The 21851-nt window shown below is 42.2% G+C and overlaps 1 protein-coding gene across 2 annotated transcripts; it reads right to left on the reverse strand.

Annotated features, from left to right (window-relative positions):
• Positions 1-329: 329 nt before the first annotated feature.
• Positions 330-21293, reverse strand: ATP6V1G3 (ATPase H+ transporting V1 subunit G3). 2 transcript variants are annotated; one of them, XM_061383706.1, is made up of 3 exons: positions 21102-21293; positions 9784-9884; positions 330-543 (listed from the first exon to the last, which is right to left on the reverse strand). In XM_061383706.1, exons 1-3 carry the CDS (start codon positions 21181-21183, stop codon positions 370-372), a joined length of 357 nt encoding a protein of 118 aa, XP_061239690.1. In that variant the 5' UTR covers positions 21184-21293; the 3' UTR covers positions 330-369. The 2 variants fall into 2 exon arrangements, with proteins under 2 accessions (XP_061239690.1, XP_061239689.1); XM_061383705.1 differs by lacking the exon at positions 21102-21293 and adding an exon at positions 10804-13659.
• Between the last annotated feature and the right edge of the window lie 558 nt (positions 21294-21851).

The raw sequence follows: 21851 nt of genomic DNA on the forward strand, positions 1-21851 counted from the left end.
CAACAACCACAGCTAAGAACACATTTTCTAAGCTGATAAAGAGGGGACGAAATCAGAAAAACAAAAAACCCACACCCGCTAAAAATGGCCAAATCCATGCTTTTGCTCATGTGTCAAAAACATGTTAACTCTGCATTCTTGGCTTAGTCCAAATTAGAAGAGAAGGTCACACCTATTACCAGGAACGCTATGGCAACTTTTTGTTGGTTTGCTTTTAAATTCAGTATTCATGTGTGAATTACGTCACATGAGAATCTGTAGATGTGTAGTAAATGTAAGATGTACATTTCAAATCTCTTAATACACACAGGAAGCCATAAACAACCAGGTGGCATGGAAACAGTATTTATTGAGCAATCAGATGCACATTTAGGCGGCGATTCTGTAGTTCACATGGATTTCCGGTTTCACGTCACAGATGATGCTTAGAAGCTCATTGATCACACCTTCCATGGACATGCTGTAGCTTGCATTCAGTTCTTTTATCTTCCCTAGGGTTTGAACTTCTATTTCTTCTAAGACATTACTCTGAGAGCCCATTATCTACCAAAATAAAACAGAATTCACTACACTGTACATCATATTAAAATTTACTTGTTTTGTAAGTTAAATTCAGTTTGGATTATCATTTGCATTATGCATTATTTTTACAGAATTTTTTCAGAGAATGGATAAGGTCACCAATGCTGTGAGTGGGATCGATAGACTTTTCTAAAAAATATATAATCTGCAAAAAAGGTCAAAGCTGAATCACTATCCTGTACAACTGAAGGTGTATTGTAAATCAACTATTAAAAAAAAAAAGGAAGCTGGCCACAGCAGGTGACTTCTAAGTTGACCTTCACACAGTACAAATTGAGGGCAAGTTCACAATCATTATATTAATACCATGCTCAGAAGTTTTTTTTCATGTATTTATGATAGTTTCCACAGAGTTCCTGTGTCTTACTTTCTGAATTATAAGTCTGGCAAATAAAGTTGAAAGACATCATTAAACCCATTATTGCTGGTCTTAAAAGAGCAAATAATTGGTTTGTGAATTTTTAAAATAAATTATCTAGACTCTTTAAATCTGTTTTTTTTAGGAATATACAGCCACAATATGCCCCATAAGATGCCTTCACAAGCCCAGATATATCATTTATTGTGTGTGTTCAGACACTCAGTCGTGTCCAACTCTCTGCAACGCTATGGACCATAGCCTACGAGATTCTTCAATTCATGGGATTCTCCTGACAAGGATACTGGAGTTGGTTGCCATTTCCTCCTCCAGAAGATCTTCCCGACACAGAGACTGAACCCATGTCTCCTGCATTGACGTCGGATTTTTTTTTAACAGTGAGCCACCTGGGAAGCCCATGGGTAGAGTGGGCATATTCAATGCATTTTTGACTTCAGTAGTTTCAACCTGGCGTGGGTGGACCAGAAATTAACCCCAGTGAGTCCCATTGCGGTTTTAGACTCAGTGCCACTTATCTTGCTGATTGTCTTTTCACTAACAGTGATCACCAGTATTTCCTATCGTCTCCTCTCTCTCTCAGCTTCTCTGTCAAGTAATGATATGATTGAAATACAATTTCCATGAATAGTATGAAAAAGCAAAAAGATAATTTTACCAGCGGAGTTAGATTTGTAGGATTTGTACGATTATCCTTTGCTAAAGCCAACAGTCAGCTCCTAATTGGTCTCCTCTGTAAACTCAGCCTTTCTTGAGCAGGGAGTTGTGAAGGCAATACAGCTGGTTTTTGTGTGTTTGTTTTCCTCTTCCCTGAGTGTTTGGGGAAAGCATGCATTTAATTTAGCAGGAGACTCCACTAATGATTGCCTTCTACCTCAAGGTTGTTAGACTGTTCTAAATTCTAGGATCCGAATGATCTTTCTGGGTCCCAAACTTGAAATCAAATGTCACTGAGGCATCAGGTTCAAGTTCTTTTCTGTTTACAGTTCAGGCAACTGGGTCTTTCTAGTTCAAACAAAATCATTTTGAAGTGATATAGCTTCTAAGACATCAAATAGCTTTTATAAAATAACCTTTTGATAAGTGAGTACACAAGAAGCACAGACATGTGGATGAAATTTTCCTTTTGCTACAAAGATGTTGAAAAATAATAGAAAACTACTTACCAAAGTAGTTCCACCAAAATTAAAAATTTCCTCTACATCCAATATTGGATTTTATACCAAACTAAAAAAAAATTACTGTTACTAAATTCAATGTCTTAAGTAGTGAAAAATTTAAAAGACACACTGTTATGAAACTACAATATTACCTACTTTTCTTTGGAGAAGTATTAAAATAGTTATTATTAGGCTGGATTACTGCAGCTGTCCCATTAGACTTTGGAAATTTTCATCTCAGCCTTAGAATCTTTATTTTTTAAATGAGGGTAACATCACCCATTTGATGGGTTTGTTGTAAAAAGTCAACCAGATTATGAGTGCAAAGTGTAATAGCCTCAAAGTGAGCCATAAATGTCATTTAAAATTTTCTAGAATTGTATTTAAAAAATTGGAAAAATTAGCTTGAACAATATATGTACTTAGCCCAATATAGCTATGCTATTATTTTAATATAAAATGTAAAATTATTGCATTATTGTTTGTCATGACACACCCAGGCAATGTATTAAAAAGCAAAGCCATCACTTTGCTGAAAAAGGTCCATCTAGTCAAAGCTATGGTTTTTCCAGTAGTCATGCATGGATGTGAGAGTTGGACCATCAAGAAGGCTGAGTGCCAAAGAATTTGTGCTTTCGAACTGTGGGGCTGGAGAAGACTCTTGAGAGTTTGTTGGACAGCAAGGAGATCCAACCAGTTAATCCTAGAGGAAATCAGTCCTGAATATTCATTAGAAAGACTGATGCTGAAGCTGCAGCTCCAATCATTTGGTCACCTGATGTGAAGAGCTGACTCATTGGAAAAGACCCTGATGCTGGGAAAGATTAAAGGCAGGAGGAGAAGGGGACAACAGAGGATGAGAGAGATGGTATCGCTGATTCAATGGACACAAATTTCAGCAAACTTTGGGAGATAGTGAAGGACAGGGAAGACTGAGGTGCTGCAGTCCATGAGGTCGCAGAGTCAGACACGACTGAATGATTGAAGAACAAGTTCCTGTAACCTGGCGTGTATTTTGTTTATAGAATATCTTCATTTGGACTAGTTGCACTTCAAGTGCTTGGTAGCTACCTGAGAACGACCATCTTTTTTGACAGTGTAGGTATAGGATGACAGATGACAGCTACCAGCCTTAGGTGTATTCTTAATGTGCTTTGTTAAGACAATATGATAATTTTTTGAAGATGTTTGTTATGAAGGTGTATTTAGCACAGAAGCTTAGCACTGAGCAAGTAATCAGTCAGTTAGTTCAGTCGCTCAGTCGTGTCCGGCTCTTTGCGACCCCATGAACCGCAGCATGCCAGGCCTCCCTGTCCATCACAACTCCCGGAGTCCACCCAAACCCATGTCTATTGAGTCAGTGATGCCACCCAACCATCTCATCCTCTGTCATCCCCTTCTCCTCCTGCCTTCAATCTTTCCCAGCATCAGGGTCTTTTCAAATGAATCAGCTCTTCGCATCAGGTGGCCAAAGAATTGGAGTTTCAGCTTCAACATCAGTCCTTCCAATGAACACCCAGGACTGATTTCCTGTAGGATGGACAGTAAACATTAGTAATAATTATGATTTATCACGGTGTTGCTTGCACTTTAAAATTAGTATAATCCATTTTAAGCTTTCAGAAATGTTGGAATACCCTTTTAATAACCCAAAGTCCTGTATTTTATCCTGGCTGAAATACTTATTAGTAAAGCATTATTTACTTTACTACTAATAATAGCAAAGCGACTGTGTGGATCACAATAAACTGTGGAAAATTCTGAGAGAGATGGGAATACCAGACCACCTGACCTGCTTCTTGAGAAATCTGTATGCAGGTCAGGAAGCAACAGTTAGAACTGGACATGGAACAACAGACTGGTTCCAAATAGGAAAAGGAGTACGTCAAGGCTGTATATTGTCACCCTGCTTATTTAACTTATGTGCAGAGTACATCATGAGAAACACTGGGCTAGAAGAAGCACAAGCTAGAATCAAGATTGCTGGGAGAAATATCAATAACCTCAGATATGCAGATGACACCACCCTTATGGCAGAAAGTGAAGAGGAACTAAAAAGCCTCTTGATGAAAGTGAAAGTGGAGAGTGAAAAAGTTGGCTTAAAGCTCAACATTCAGAAAACTAAGATCATGGTATCTGGTCCCATCACTTCATGGGAAATAGATGGGGAAACAGTGGAAACTGTGTCAGACTTTATTTTGGGGGGCTCCAAAATCACTGAAGATGGTGATTGCAGCCATGAAATTAAAAGACGCTTACTCCTTGGAAGGAAAGTTATGTCCAACCTAGATAGCATATTCAAAAGCAGAGACATTACTTTGCCAACAAAGGTCCATCTAGTCAAGGCTATGGTCTTTCCTGTGGTCATGTATGGATGTGAGAGTTGGATTGTGAAGAAGGCTGAGTGCCAAAGAATTGATGCTTTTGAACTGTGGTGTTGGAGAAGACTCTTGAGAGTCCCATGGACTGCAAGGAGATCCAACCAGTCCATTCCGAAGGAGATCAGCCCTGGGATTTCTTTGGAAGGAATGATGCTAAAGCTGAAACTCCAGTACTTTGGCCACCTCATGCGAAGAGTTGACTCATTGGAAAAGACTCTGATGCTGGGAGGGATTGGGGGCAGGAGGAGAAGGGGACGACAGAGGATGAGATGGCTGGATGGCATCACTGACTCGAAGGACGTGAGTCTGAGTGAACTCTGGGAGTTGGTGATGCACAGGGAGGCCTGGCATGCTGCGATTCAGGGGGTCGCAAAGAGTCAGACACAACTGAGCAACTGAACTGAACTGAACTGAATATTATTTCTAAGTTTATTTGATCCACAATAATTTGAGTTTCTGCAGTATTTCCTGGACAATATGATACCTTGATTCACTACGGACCACTTTATTTTATTTTTTTGAAGATTTTTTATAGTTTTTAAAATTTTATTTTTAATTGGAGGATAATTGCTTTAGAGTATTGTGATGGTTTCTGCCATACATCAACATGAATTTAATGTGGACAATTTTAAAAGTCTTTATTGACTTATTACAGTATTGCTTCTGTTTTATGTTGTTGTTTTTTATTTTTTTCCACGTGAGGCATGTGGGATCTTAGATCCCCAACCAGAGATTGTACCCGATCCCCCTGCATTGGAAGGTGAAGTCTCAACCACTGGGCCACCAGGGAAGTTCCCATATACCATTTTAAATGGTCTTCCTTGGGAAGAATTCCATTTGTATCTGAAGACAGTGCTGATTTAAGCCACACAGGAGTTACATGAAAGAATTCGAGCTCTGCAAGGACCAGGGTAAGGGTTAGCTCAGCCACCGATGAGGTGAAGTGCCTCAAACGCTGTCAGGCACATAATAGATGCTCAATATGTAGGTTGAACAGCAGACAGTGAGTGGATCGCCAGGTGTTACAGAAGACTTATTACCTGTGCTCGATCGCTCTTGCTGGTCGAAGCCTGCTGTTTGAATGACTGGGACACTATATAAAATAGAAGTGGGTAACCATGTGATACGTAGCCGTGCATTGGGTCCAAGGCTGCCATTGAAGGACTTCTCCATGTGAATTTGCAAACCTTCAGTGTTGACACTGATGTGGTAGCTTTACAGCTTAGGACCCACAGTGCTGGTGAAACCCTTCAACATTAAACACAGTTCTTTGTAAGCTGTGCTTCAGTTTAAGGGCAACAGAGGCTCAGTTCCTGCACACAGCTTTGCATTCTCAATTTGTAGCTGCTTCAAGGAAACAAAAACACTTTCAGGACATGAATTTAGGAATATTGAAGATACACAAGTCTTCAGTATGACCAGGCACTCGTTTTTGGGTCTTCTGTTTAGATGCATGGTCAGTCCACCGTTCATTGGCATTAACAGTGCTTCGTATTTCCATGGTAGCAATCTACTGTTTTCCTCATTAGAAGATGCTATTTTGTAGAACTTTTCCAAAGTCCTGCAGGATGGCTGAAGTAACTGTATCACTAGAGATTTGTCTTTTGAGTATATCGTATAAATGGAATAGAATATATATTTTGTGTTCATATAAAATCATACAGTATAAATGATGGCTCACTCCCTTGTGGCTCAGAGGGCTTCCCTGGGGGCTCAAATGGTAAAGAATCCACCTGCAAGGTAGAAGACCTGGGTTCAGTCCCTGGATTGGGATGATCCCCTGGAGACAGGGGATCCAACATCCTGGCCTGGAGAGGAGAAGGAGCCTGGCAGGCTACAGTCCCTGGGATCACGAAGAGACAGACACGACTGAGCGACTTGCATCTTCACTTCTTTCTCTCAGTGTAGCATCTTTCTAGAATCATCCAAGCTGTTGCATGTTTCACTAGTTTGGTCCTTTTCCTTGCTGAGTGGTATGAAATTTTAGCAAGCGATAAAGTCAAACAAGGAATAAGAAAATAGCAAGGAGTCAGTAAATCTTTGTTGTAAAGACATTCGTTGATATACAGCCCACACGGGGGTACTTGTTTCTCTTGATGAGTCAGGGTATTGGAAAATACATTAACAAGAGCTAAAAAGCAACCCCCAAAAGGAGCAACAAGGTGCAACCCCAGCGGCAGGCGGAGAGCTGGTTTCTTGGGTCTCCTCCCAGACCTCCTACATGCCCTGGGTTAATGATGGTGAGCTTTAGCGGACTAGCTCTCTTTCTGACATACGGGGGTCATGCCAGGAGAGAAGATCCGTGCTTGTGGTTTGCAATATACTTGAGGTAACAGAGGTCTAAACATGCTGACCTTTCTGTGTGAGCTTTTGATCAACTAGCTGTAAAATTGGCTTAGAGCTCTAATTATGAGAGCCATGAGGAGTTTTAATGACTCTCTGATGCAGAGAATAAATATCCCGAGCCAGATTTATACTGTAGGAGATTCTTCTGGAGAAATAATATTTCAAGGGAGTAAACCCAGCTACTTTCTAAAATGATGGTCAGTTTTGTAATTACTTAAAAAAATAGTAATGCATATGTTAGAAATGTCCCACACAGGATCAGAAAAGCTGATTGGCATCAAGAATGGTTATTTTTTTTGGCGGGGGTGGGGGGTCCTAATACGTCATGGGCTTCCCAGGTGGCACAGAGGTAAAGAATCTGCCAGCCAACGCAGGAGGTGCAGATTCAGTCTCTGGGTCAGGAAGATCCCTTGGAGAGGGAAATGGCAACCCACTGCAGTATTCTTGCTGAGAACGTTCCATTGACAGAGGAGCCTGGTGGGCTACAGTTCATGAAGCCACAGAGAGTCAGATGTGACTGAGCGTATACAGACGCATGACAGAACTCAAAAAGAAGAAGATGCCCATGGAAGAGATGCTTAGTTATTCATTCGTGCAGTGAATACTTGTTGGATGCTTCTGGAGGAGCAGATGCTATTCCAATATCAAAGGAAACAGAAAAGAAAACAAAGACCCATCACTTTGGCTCACAGTCCAGAAGGAAAGATAAACAATGAGCAAAAAAAAAAAAATTTTTTTAATATATAATATATCCAGTAGTGATAAATGCTCTGACTATAATGGATATATATATATATATATATATTTTTTTTTTTTTTTTTTTTTTACCAGAGACATTATTTTAGACAAGGTGATCAGTAAGAAGAGTTAACACCTACACAGAGATCAAGGAGAGGTGACTGTGTATTAAAGAACCACGGAATGGACATAGCGTATGCAAAGGCCCGGTGGCAGCTGCCGACTTAGTTCTCCTGGGGAAAAATGAGGAGACATATGGCTAGAACAGGGCAAGTAGAGACAAAAAAAGTTACAAGTGGCCAAAGTAGATATTGTTGTCTATTGCTAACAAGCCTTCTGGTATTTCCTTATGATTTCCTTTTCAACTAGCTGGCTTCACTCTATAAATCCTTCATGAAAATATAAAGCAATGCTGTTTCCTACCCTAGCATTTGACGAATATTTGCAGTTCAGAGTAAAAAGTAAGTGCATACCATTTTCAGAGCTGATGTTGGGAAAATGCCCAGGGGCCAGTCACGGAGGGATATATGCATGTGTGTCCTTGGAATCTTATGAGTTCTTTTTCTGAATTTTGATAAGAAGGAGTTGCTTTTGCTAAGTTGCCCACTTTATTCTAGAAAGGACATTTTATTTTAAGAAATAGCCCCTTGGAAAAGTTTTTCCTACTGTGGGATCTAATGTACCTAATCCTACATGAGTTCTGTACCAACTGCCACTAAAATCAAAGCTGTAAACAGAGAGATTTACAAACTGCTTGTAGTTCATCTTGCAATGTCCAGCTTCTACACAGAGCTTTATTTATAATTTTGCTGAGGCAAAAAGAAAACATACAAACTAGTTATGGCACATGGAACTTAATCGTTTCTTTTAGTCTGTGCTGCAGTAGGCGCAGAAAAATTCATGTGCTTATATTTTTTACTGTAAACTGCAGATATTTTAAAAATACTAGTGTAGGAAAAAGCACTTCTTAATGTTTTAGTAAAAGATTTGTTGAATGAAGTCAGCCAGTTGAAAAGGAAATCATAAGGAAAAACCAGAAGACTTTTCAGCCATTTACAACAATGTCTACATGGATCATTTGTAAATCTTGACTTCACCAGAGGAAATTTGGCCTAACAAGCTCATTGTAAACACTGTGCAACACTTTTTATTGATTCTACCAGTAAACGTTAATAGACAGCAACAAGAAAAAAAAAATGTTCTCTGATTTTTTTTCTTACTTAAATGTATTAGTCGATAATCTATAGCAGGAATGATGCTTTAACCAATTCCATTCACTTGTATATTTGAGAACATGATTTTTAACCTATACTGTGTTAGATAATAACTACTGATTGACACTTTCTCTGACAAATCCAAAGGCCTCAGAAGTGAAAATGTAAAATCAGTAATTTTGTAACATTTGTTTGAGGGACTTTGCTGGAGATCAAGTGATTAGGATTCTGTCTTCCAAGGCAGGGGGTATGGGTTTGATCCCTGGTTTGGGAGCTAAGACCCTACATGCCTCAGGGCCAAAAGCCCAAAACATCAAACAGAAGCAATATTGTAACAAATTCAATAAAGACTTTAAAAATGGTCCATCCATATCAAAAAGTCTTTTTTAAAAAAAGTGATTTTATTTGATATTCAGCCTTGAAGTGAAGTGAAACTTGGTCAGTTGTATCCAACTCTTTGGGACTCATTCCATGTCCATGGGATTCTCCAGGCCAGAATACTGGAGTGGGTGGCCTTTCCCTTTTCCAGGGGATCTTTCTAACTCAGGTCTCCCTCATTGCAGGCAGATTCTTTACCAGCTGAGCTACCAGGGAAACCCCATATTTAGCCTTGGTTGAACTCTTATTTGCTGTGTCCCGTGTATTTTTCTCTCCTGGTATCATGCATGACGGACTTCCCTCGTGGCTCAGCAGTGACAAATCCACTGGCCAATACAGGAGACGCAGGTTCGATCCCTGGGTGGGGAAGATCCCCTGGAGGAGGAAATGGCAACCCACTCCAGTATTCTTGCCTGGGAAATCCCATGGACAGAGGAGCCTGGAGGGCTACAGTCCATGGGGTGGCAAAAGAGTCAGACATGGCTTCCAACTAAACAACAACAATGTTGTGCGTGACACTTAGGAGGATCAATATCTTATTAGTAATGAATACATTCATGCCTTAGAGTCTACGCTGCACAAACCCTGGTGCTGACTCTCATACCCACCTTCGCCTGTTTCTGTCGAAACTCCTCATCTCGCTGCATTCTGTACTGATCAGTTTCCGCCATCGCTTCCTCCTTAGCTTGGCGCAGTCGCCTGACTTTTCCTGAAAATTAACAGGGGTACTGAAGGAGTGATATTTCTTTCCAACACATCTGGAATTTTCAACTTGACTTTTAAAACTGTGGATGTGGTCTTACATTTTCTTTAAGCTTTTTTATTTTTTTTTCTTTCTAGGATGACACCCTTTATTAAAAAAATGATAGATATTGAAAAATCCCTGATTTTTTTCAATTGGATTCTTTAGAACAGGGACATGACAACGTTCTTTCACAAGTCCATGTTTCAATAAAATACCCGCCCATTTACTCACAGCGGTACCAGCCAGGGAACAGACTTTAGTTGTCACTGACTCGAGCAGACATCATTTGGTCAGATTTTCTGTCCTGATTTGCTGCCAGGAATCCTTCAGTCCATACCAACTGGATTCTATTTAATACTGGCAGATCTCCAAGTGCACAAACATGCTACTCAGACTCTATCAAACCGACTCACAATTTTTTTTCAAAGTATTTTATTGGATTTTTCTCTTCCAGTTTGTTGACTCTAGAAAGTCTGATTAAGCCCCACAACACATCAAAGTAGATATTTTTTGTAGCAGCTTTCTCTGAGGGGGACTTGAAAGTGATTGTAAAAGCAATTGTTTTTAATGGTGAGGAAATTTAGTTAAGTAGCTCTCTTTTCTTTTATTAAGAGCAAAGGTGTAAGCCTTAAGCCAGCAGACAGCAACGAAGATCAAAGTTTCAGACTAGCACGGAGCTGTGGAGATCATTAGGTAAGCCCGTGACTTTGTTTGACAGCCAGAGGAAGTTTGGGGGTTACAGAGAAACAGTTGTCTCTGCTAGTCGCTCACCACCCACCGCCTTCAGATACTCATGCTTCGTGAGCTTTAAAACTTTGAAGAAATCCTGAACTGTGTTAAAATTAACTTTTCCCCAAATCTGTTGCCTATTTCAGTTACATACCTTTATCCTTTTGCTCATCCAACAGCATATTTCCTTTTCTCTGGTAATGTCTCTTAAGCTTTTGTTGATGGTTTTTGTCAAGGGTTTGTTTACCGTGTGGTGGGTGCCTGCGAAGTTGCTTCCGTCGTATCTGACTCTTTGTGACCGTGTGGACTGTAAGCCTGCCAGGATCCTCTGTCCATGGATTTTTCCGGGCAAGGATACTGGGATTGGATCCTCCTCCAGGGGATCTTCTATACGCAGGGATGGAACCCATGCCTCTTACACCTCCTGCATTGGCCCGTTCTTTACCACCTGTGCCACCTGGGAAGCCCTCTATGGTGTAGACTTTGAACTAAATAAGTGTATTCTCAGACATAGAAAACAAACTTATGTTTACCAAAGGGGCCAGTGGGGGAGAGGGATAAGTTAGGAGTTTGGGACTAACACATATGCACTACTAAATATAAATATGGGCTTCCCAGGCGGTTCAGTGGTAAAGAATCCACCTGCAATGCAGGAGACATGGGTTTGATCTCTGGGTGGGGAAGATCCCCTGGAGAAGGAAATGGCAACCCACTTCAGTATCCTTGCCTGGAAATCCTATGGACAGCAGGATAATCCTGATGGGCTACAGTCCACAGGGTCGCAGAGTCAGACACAAGTTAGGAACTAAACAACAGCAACATATACAAATATACAAATATATTAATATAAACAACAAGAGCTGTATAGCATAAGAAACTATATTCAATATTTTCTAATAACATATCAGGGAAAATCATCTGCAAAAGAGTATATATATGTATATAGATCTGTACACAGATATATATGTGTGTGTATATATTTTGATTGTCAAAGTCACTCAATCATGTCAGATTCTTTTTGACCTCATGGACTATATAGTCCAAGGAATTCTCTAGGCCAGAATACTGGAGTGGGTAGCCTTTCCCTTCTCCAGGGGATCTTCCCAACCCAGGGATGGAACCCAGGCCTCCTGTACTGCAGGTGGATTCTTAACCACCTGAGCCACCAGGGAAGCCCATGTGTACACATGTATACATATATGTGTGTGTGTCTATGTTTGTGTGTATATATATGTATACACATATGTATATACTGAAACTAACACAGCACTGTAAGTCAATGATACTTCAAAAGAAGTAAGTTAATAAGCATGTTCTCATTAAGTAGCATAAAAGAATTTTTATGATATTTTATTTTTCAAACATTTTATTAAAAGAAAATCTTAACATAAACTTTTATCTCTCATCTAGGTACGTGCTTTACTTGGCTTTATGTACCTTTGGTGTATTTGAGTGTAAATGGTTTGTAAATTTCTCTTCCCATGATATACAAGCTGCCTTGGTAGTCACTGTATACAGATGGAATAAAGAGAGTCTCTGAGTTATAAATTGAAATGTGTCTGACTGTTTCACCTGAGTGGGACTGAGCAGACCTCCTTCAGAACAGATACTTTCTTCTAAATTCTCTGTAAAAGCCAAGGCCTCCTGAACATGACTGCTCTTCTAAGGCTTGAGGCTTACTGGAACATTCACCGCAATGCTTAATTAACACTCCTTCCCATTTTGCATCTACAGACTTTTTCCATTCTCTATAGTTCTAGCCATTTGGTGGCAATTGGACATGGATCATCCATAGAACAAATAGATGATATGTGGGCAAGGTAGGCTCTTCTGGGATCCCCAGCCCACTTTCTTATCACTGCTCATGACTGACATTAGGAGAAAAATGTATTTAAGGTGTGGCAACATTTTCTTAGGGTAGATTGCAGGATACATAGTGATGGGTTGCAGGATCCGGTTTTATCCAATCGAGCACATGAAACGTCATGACTCTCTATGTTAATTGCATCTTAGGTGAAAATACTGGTCTCAGAGTCATGACTCTAGCACATAGAAATGATGCTAGTAAGAAGCTCTCCAAGCGCCCTGCCCCCAGAAGCATCCAGGACTCCACTTAAGAGGCCACACACTAGCTCCATCCCACAGCAACAAGCGAGAGTGCGTCTGATTCCCCCGCGCGGCACCGGTCACCCGCTGGTTCTCATTCAATTAAAGAGGAGAGCCGCGGGGAGATGGCTGCTTGCACGGCAGTTTTCTGGAAGGACTGGGCAGCTGCTGCCGGGAGAGCCGGCATATGTTCCACCTGATTGCATCCAGGGCAAGAAGTGGGGAGCCTCAGGCCGGCTGTCTCATCGGAGGCGAAGCAAAATGAGCGCCTCAGATCTGCTCCTGTTAACCTCTTGCTGGGGTCTCTGTGCAGGAGGTTTCCCAATTTTAAAATTACACCACCTTCAGAAAGACAAGTAGCCAAAGATATCGCTTAAATGCAGAATCTAAAAAATTGATACTAGTGACTTATTTACAAAACAGGAACATTCACAGACTTAGAGAACTAATTTAGGGTTACCAGGAGCAAAGGGTGGGAGGAAGAGGTTGGGAGAGTGGGATGGACATGTCCACACTGCTATATTTGAAATGATACCCAGCAAGGACCTGCTGTACAGCACAGGGAACTCTGCTCAATGTTATGTGGCAGCCTTCATGGGAGGGGAGTTCGGGGGGGAATGGATACATGTACATGGATGGCTGAGTCTCTTCACTGTTCACTTGGAAACTATTGCATTGTTAATTTGCTATACCCCAATTAAAAAGTAAAAAGTTAAAAAAAAGTATTCTGTAATAATCTAAATGGGAAAATAATTTGAAAAAGAATGGACGCTTGTATAGATATAATTGAATCGCTTTGCTTTATACCTGAAGCTAGCACAGCATTGTTAATCAACTATACTCCAATATAAAAACAAACAAACAAACAAAACCAAAACCAACAAGGTGGCCAACACACGTTCCCTGGAGTGGAAATAAGAGACGTTTAGCCCACCAGTACTACTGTCTGTCCGCTATGTCGCCCACTCTTCTGGGTCTTGTTGATACAGCAGCGAAAGCCACAAGCAGATCTGTGTAATGTGATGGGGGGAGGCAGAAACAGAAAAGAGACAGTGAGGATATAATACGGCAAAGATGACGAGTACCATGCAGGAGAGCAAAGGCACCTAAGGGTCAGCGAGAGGGGTGGGCGCTAACACAGACAAGGCAAGCCTCTCAGAGGATGAGATACATGAGCAGGGACCTCGAGAAATATTATTGGCCATGCAAATACCTGGACGGGAAGAGCATTCCAGGCAGAGGGAATAGTAGACACGAAGACCCTGAGCGGGAACGCTACTTGACCTGTTGAAGGAACAGTAAAGGCCTCCTCATGGCGGGCCTCAGGTCAGAGAGAGCAGAACGGGTGAGTGTTAGATGACGTCAGAGAGGCAGCAGAAGCCAGGGCACAGAGAGCTCACGGGGAGGGTAAAGATTTGGGTCCTTGAGATGCTAAAGCCGCAAAGGGTTTTTAGCCAAGATGTGGCGTTCTACTACTTCTGGTTTACACGAATTTCTTTAGCTGGTGTGACGAAAACAGATTGTAGAGGCAAGGGAGAAGCAGGAAGATGGGTCTGAAACTTACCCCAATGGTTCAGACAAATGTCTACAATGAGCGGAAATAGCGAAGCAGCCGTGGAATTAATTAGCAAGGAGTTACATATCCTTTGAAGAGAGTTGAGGAATAAACGGGAGGGACACGTGAGCCCATGCTGGCTTCAACATTTTATTCTGGGGCAAAGTCAAGCGGGCAGTTTAATTGTGACACCCAGTAAACATCTAGCGGAGATCGGGAGAAGGCTGATGTTTATATAAATCTTGAGATCAGGGAAACAGGCCAGGCTGGAGACGTAAAATTTGAGAATTATCAGCACGGAGCCAAGATTTAAAGTCACAGAATTAGATGTAATCTCTTAGGAAGCGTCTGTGGATACGGAAGAGGACACGTCCCAGGTGGGGCCCCCACTCTAGAGACTGGCAAAATGACAGAAATTCAAGCCTGAGAGCAGGGTTGCGGAGGCCAGTAAAGGGAGGGTTTCAGAGATGAAAGAAGAATTCAGTTGTGACTGAGGTTGTTCATTAGTTGGGTTTAGCAACTTTGCTGGTTTTGACAAGAGGGAACTCTGACGGAGCTGGAGGGACAAAGTTCTGATTAGAGTTTCCAGAGCAAAGGGAATTTTTAAAATGTAGATTCAAGGCATACAGAAGTTGGAGGCATACAAAAACAGACAAAGAAGATAAGGACACAGGACTGTCAAGTGAAGCTGACAACCAGCAGATGTTGGATTGTGTTTACACATCTCGAAAGTCTGTTTACATTTGGTACCTGCGAATGTGACCTCTCTTGGAAAGAAGGGTTTTGTGGATGTAATCACGTTGAGATGAGGTCATGCTGGATTAAGATGCGCCCTCTGTCTAGGACTGGCATCCTTACAAGGAGAGGAGAGGCTTCCCTGTGGCTCAGTGGTCAGCACTGTGCCTTCCAAGGCAGGGCTGCAGGTTTCATCTCTAGTTGGGGCGCTCAGATCTCACAGGCCTCATGCCGCACCCCCCCCCAGAAAAAACAACAGAAATCATATTGTAACAAACTCAGTAAAGACTTAAAAAGGGCTCACGTCAAAAACAATACCTAGAAAACAAGAAAGGAGAGGGAGTTTGGACACAGAGGCCTAGGGACACAGAGCAGACACACAGCGACGGCCGCCTGATTGCAGAGGCACGTTAGAAGGACGTGGCTCCCGGCCACGGGAAGGCAAGGGCTGCTGACCATCAGCAGAAGCTGGGAGACAAGCGGGGCAAAGGTCCTCCCCGAGACCCTTGAGAAAGGACTGCCCCCACCCCCAGCAGCTTGTGTCTGGACTCTGGCCGCCAGACCTGGAGGTTAACACATTTCTGTTGCTGTCAGCCACCCTGTGTGGGGTGACTGGATACAGGAGTCCTGGAAAGCTAAGGCTCAGAGAAACAACATTTGCTGAGCAGTGGAAGCAAAGTCAGGTAGTTGAGTGTGGTAGAAAGAGTAAGTATCCAAATGAAAAAAAAAAAAAAAATAGGCATAAACAGAGCAGGGGTCACCTTGATTTGGTATAAACAGAAAGGGCACTTTGGGAGTGTTTGGAGATTTCTATCTGTTACTAATAACATTTTTATTGTTTTACCGTGTGTGTGTGTGTGTGTGTGTGTGTGTGACCCCAGGGACTGAAGCCCACCAGGTTCCTCTGTCCATGGGCTTTCCCAGGCAAGAATACTGGGGTGGGTTGCCGTTTCCTTCTCTAAGGGATCAAACCTGCTTTGGCAGGCAGATTCTTTACCACCGTGCCACCTGGGAAGCTCTACCACATAGAAGGAGAGAAAAAAAATCTCTCCTGGCTTTGAGAGGGTTGTTAATATTATGATATAACCATGCTGGTTCAAAGAACGCCGATTCTGCTCACCTACCGCAAACAGTAGTAAGCAACCCAGAAAGCGAAGCAGCGTTTCTCTACTGGGGCCTGTGACTGCCGGAGCGCTGCTTCTCTGGGGGTCCTCACGTCTCCTTTCATTCCTCTGCCTGCTTGTAATTCCTTTACTTTTCCTTTAACTTGTTCTTTCCTTGTTAAAATATATATATATATATATATATATATATATATATATAATATGTAGTTTTATGTAGATCCTAGATGGAATATAACCAAATGTTTTTAATAGATGAAAATGTTGTATGGTTATTATTTTAACACGACCCACTCGAAGATATCAAAGTCCAATATACTTACAAATACCCCATTAGTCTGTGGACTATAAAGTAAAAGGAAGCATTTACAAGCTTACAAAACATGCAAAACAGGGCCATGAATTTCTACTGCAACATTTTTTGTTTTATTAGTTAAGTAGAATTCATGTCTCCCTAAATCAGAACACTCACTTGCATCATGAAAAAATGATTAAGTCAAGATGCTTGTTGAAATAAATTTGGAATATCTGTATACTGAGAAAACAAATAAGCAATTACAGAAAAACTCATGGCAAGCCATCCGAACAAGTCTGTATTATTGTACTCGCTGATGTGTTATCTAAGGAAGAAGTAGAAATATTTAAATTATTTATTTTGCAAAAGTATCATTCCCCTGGAGGAGGGCATCACAACCCACTCCAGTATTCTTGTCTGGAGAATCCCATGGACAGAGGAGCCTGGTGGGCTACAGTCCGTGGGATCTTTAAGAGTCAGACACGACTGAGCAGTCACATACTCGTAAAGTGTAATTCAGTGGGACTTCATGGAACATGGACCTGCCCAACACCACCCCGCCTGCCCAAGGCTCAGCCCACACTGTCTGGTTACCATCCTTACAGATGTCTCCATCTCTGAGTCTGCAATTCGCGTAAGTGAGATAAATGCTGCTAAGTCACTTCAGTCGTGTCCGACTCTGTGTGACCCCATAGACGGCAGCCCACCAGGCTCCCTCGTCCCTGGGATTCTCCAGGCAAGAACACTGGAGTGGGTTGCCATTTCCTTCTCCAATGCATGAAAGTGAAAAGTGAAAGTGAAGTCGCTCAGTCGTGTCCGACTCTTAGCAACCCCATGGACTGCAGCCCACCAGGCTCCTCCGTCCATGGGATTTTCCAGGCAAGAGTACTGGAGTGGGGTGCCACTGCCTTCTCCAGTGAGATAAATAGTGCTCTTATAAAATGTCAAGCTTAAAGTAAAAAAATCATATTTCCAAAGACACAAGTCCTTATTCCTCCTGTTGATAATAGTACCTTGAATTTTTTATTCTAATTCTGATCAAAGATGCAATTGAACTGAATAAATAAATGAATGAAATAAAAGAACAGTGAAATACAAGACAAGCTATCCAGGGTACCTTGGCCTGTTTGTGAAGGGAATACAATGCTCAGTTATAGCTGAGCAAGAAAACCGGCCTTATCCAGTGAAAACCGTCCTCAGGGCCCATGCTCTTTGAGGAAGAAGACAGATACCCTTTATAAAGTGGGGGCGGGGACTCCCCTGGTGGCCCAGGGGCTAAGACTCTGTGCTGTCAATGCAGGGGCCCAGCTTTGATCCCTGGGCAGGACGCTAGAGCCGACTTGCTGCCACGAACATGGGAGGTCCCACATGCCACGGCCAACCCCTGCTGCAGCCAGACAGACAAACAAATATTCGCTTAAAAAGCTGAGTGCACAAACAGGGCCTCTGTATCAGCCCAGAGCGGTGGGGTGGGGAGGGAGATGGGAGGGAGGTTCAAAAGGGAGGGGATATTATGTACACCTGTGGCTGATTCATGTTGCGGTTTGACAGAAAACAAAATTCTGTAAAGCGTTTATCCTTCAATCAAAAAATAAGTAAATTAAAAAAAAATTGTGTGTGTGCAGAGAGCAGAGGTTATTGGTTGAAAAAACATTCACAAACATTTTCCAAAATGGTTTTTAAGGTCAGAGTATTTACTATTACTGACTGATATTTGCTTGACTACTTCTGAACAAAGAGTAAGAAAAAAAAAGTACACAAATTCTTTAAGTGACTGGTAAACAAAATTAACATTTTGCATAAGAAGAATACGGTATGGATTTTCCAGTACTGACTTCTGAGGGATGATTGCCCAAAGGCAGCATGTTTACTAGAGGAAAGGAAAAGAGGTTTGGCTTTTATCTTTATTATGAAATCTGAGGTTAGATCCTTTAGAGTGGTTCTCACCTCCAAACAACTTGCATGACTCATTAGGCTTCTCTAATGACATTGAAAAATGAGAAACAATTGGTAAAAAACATTTGGATCCTATGATGATATTCTTTATTTTATTTTTTGATTTGTCATTTTTTTTTAATTGAAGGATAGGTGATTTACAATGTTGTATTGATTTCTGCTGAACAGGAAAGTGATTCAGTTATACACACATATACATTCTTTTTAAAAATATTCTTTTCCATTATGTTTATTATAGGGTACTGAATATAGCTTTCTGTGCTACACAGTAGGGCCTTATTGTTTATTGATAATATTGTTTGTGTATTTGATTATTGTTTTGTTTCTTCTACAAGGGAAAGCAAAGGTAACATAATTATTAAATCTTAAATAAGCTGGTCTTCTGTTCTGGAAAGTTTAAATGTGGTAAAGAAACTTGAATAAAAGATAAGCAGATTTTCTACACTGTTTCAGCCAGCAAGTCCTGGGCAACTTTGTTTTCCAAACAGTTGCTCCGCATTTATACCATTTTGCTATCCTTGGTCATGTTTTTAAAAATTTTATTTTTAGTTAAACTTTTTTTTTTTAAAGAATTTTATTTTTGGTTCCCTGACCAAGGCTGGAACCCACGCCCCCTGCACTGGAAGCGTGGCACCCTAACCACACACCAGCAGGCCAGTCCCGGCTGGGTCTCCTGCAGAAACAGGAGTGGAGAGGTGGGTCAGGCTGACCTCACTCGCTCTCAGCCTCCTTTCCTCTTCCAGCTCCTCCACGGGGCTTTTTCTCTTTTTGTTGTTGGTGCCCACATGGCTGAGTGCTCAGGAAATCAATTTATCTTAAGAAAGGAAAATTATTTTACCTGTGGTCGAAAACCCCCAGGGACTGAGGGGTGCCTGACCTTGCCTCCCTCTCTCCCTCTCCCTCCCACTCCCTCCCTCTCCCTCTCTCTGTCTCTCTCTCTCCCTTTCTCTCTGTCTCCCTCCCTCCCCCTCCCTCTCTCTGTCTCTCTCTCTCTTTGCAGTGTCCTGCGCCTGCCTTTCATTGAGCATATTGAAGCCAGACCCACCCTCTTCCTATCACTTCATGTATAAGCAATGGTTTTAAGACTCTATCGTAATCTGCAAGACTTAGACTCTAATTGCCGCAAGGACAGGGCGTGTAATTAGGAGGAAGGTAGTGACCCTCTCTGTGACAGATTAAGTGGCGATGTGATTGGAAATGGAGGAGTGCGAAAAAGAGATCAGGGAACCCGAGTGGGTCAGAGATCTTCAATGTTAGTTCATTCATTATAAAAATCAAGTACATTTTGTACCGTGAAGACTGTGCCTGGGGACTCAGACCCCATCCAGGTCTGTCTCTACAATTTATCCTCTGTGACCTTGAGCAACCAGCATGATTTCTCTCGGGGTCATGTTCTCCTTTTTGCAAAATAAGTTGGTGTGAGGAGTAAACAAGATATGCTTCAATCATGGTACCTGGATGAATTTTTCTATTTTTCAAAAAATATTATGGCAAATTATGGACTCTCAGTTTCCACATACATGAAATGGAAATAATAGTAATACCTAATTCATATGGTTGTTGTGAATAGCAAAGAGAAGAGGAAGGAGATACAGGTTTAATGAGGATATCCTACATGTAATTAAGCAGATGCATGACTAAATAGCAAGAACGTTAGCAAATGAGAATTAAGTGGAAATATTTTTAAAGATGTCTCAGTGGTAAAGACTCCCCCTGACAATGCAGGAGAAGCAAAAGACTCAGAGACCCAGTGCGGGTTTGACCCCTGGGTCAGGAACATCCCCCTGGAGAAAGGAATGGCAACCCACTGCAGTGTTCATGCCTGGAGAATCCCATGGACAGAGGAGTCTGGTGGGTTACGGTCCATGGGGTCACAAAGAGTCAGATATGACTGAAGTGACTAACCAACAAACAAAAATTTTTGAACATTGGAAATGAAAAGCCATCCAGAGAGGGAGGAGAATGAGCCATGAGCTGTTATGATCACAATTTTACAGGAACAGAAACCGAAGCTTACAGAGGATAAGTCACTTGCGGAAATTCACCCCCTATTAAGTAGATTCAGTCTGGAAGTCGTCCTTTTTTTTTTTTTCTTCTTGATCATGCCCCAGAACTCGTGAGATCTTAGTTCCCCAACCAAGGGCTGCGCCCCGGGAGGGCCAGGGAGTTCCCGGTTGTGCGTCTCGGAACCATGGCACAGTATTGAGACTCTGAGCTGTAGCGCCGTGGAGGAAGCTCAGAGGCAAAGCTTAAGCCTCCGTGACTTCAGTGCCCTTAACCATCCCCCTTAGGTCATGACCGGTCCTAAAGATCTGAGCCGAGAAGCCCATCCCCACTACAGTGGTGGGACACAGACACGTGGGTAGTTTCTGGGAAGCGGCCAGCCTCTCCCAGGGAGTGGTGGGACCAGGATTTCATCGGCATCTCCCCCGCCCCCGAGATCTGTGCGCGCCCACCTTGCTGCACTCCCCTCATCCCATTTTGTGACAGAGAAGGCGCGTGCTCAGTCTCGTCTCTCTGCGACCCCATGGACTGGAGCCCACCAGGCTCCTCTGTCCATGGGATTCTCCAGCCGAGAATACTGGAGTGGGTTGCTGTATCTTACTCCCAGGGATCTTCCCGACCCAGGGATGGACCCTGTGTCTCTTGCCCCGGACATATCAGACGGAATGGAAGAGACTTACTCTTCTTGGCTTCCTCGAGCTTGTCCTTGGCTCTCTTCTCTGCCTGAAGGAGCTGGTGGATCCCCTGTGACTGGCTGGTCATGGCAGCGGCTGCAGGTCAGGCAGCTTCTGCGACTCTGGGAAGGGCTGGCTCTGTTTGTCCTTAGAGAAATCAGCTCAGAGCTCACACTGTTGTGTCAACAAGCACAGCTGTTGCTTCCAAAGTGACCTGAGGTGTGGGCTACTGGACTCCAAGGAGAGGCCAAGGGTGGAATCCAGAAAAGCAAGTTAAGGAGGCTAAGAACGTAGTTGCATCAACTTTAGCTCTTTTCTGTGAATTAAGAACACTTTCAAGGGGGTGCTGTGTTTGCTTACAAAGAATGAATAAAATATCTGTAGGGAGATCAGCATCCCTCACCTTCCAAGGAATATTGACTTATTTATGACATTTTTCTTCCAACTTAACTTAAAACAAGATTTTTCTTTGTTCTTTGTCCCTGTGGTTCCAGTTTTAGGTCTCTTCCTTTACTTGTTTCTAATGATTCGATTATCTGCTTGGGACAAATTCATCCTCCTTTCCCCCAATCCCCAGCAACCACAAATCTGTTCTCTATCCCTGTTTCTATTTCATAGATAAGTTCATTGTGTCATATTTTAGATTCCATGTGTAAGTGATGACATATGGTATTTGTCTTTCTCTTTCGGACCTACTTAGTGTGATAATCTCTAGGTCTATTCATGTTGCTACAAATGGCATTATTTCATTCTTTG

This window comes from Bos javanicus, chromosome 16 (assembly GCF_032452875.1).
Source record: "Bos javanicus breed banteng chromosome 16, ARS-OSU_banteng_1.0, whole genome shotgun sequence".
Lineage (NCBI taxonomy): Eukaryota > Metazoa > Chordata > Mammalia > Artiodactyla > Bovidae > Bos > Bos javanicus.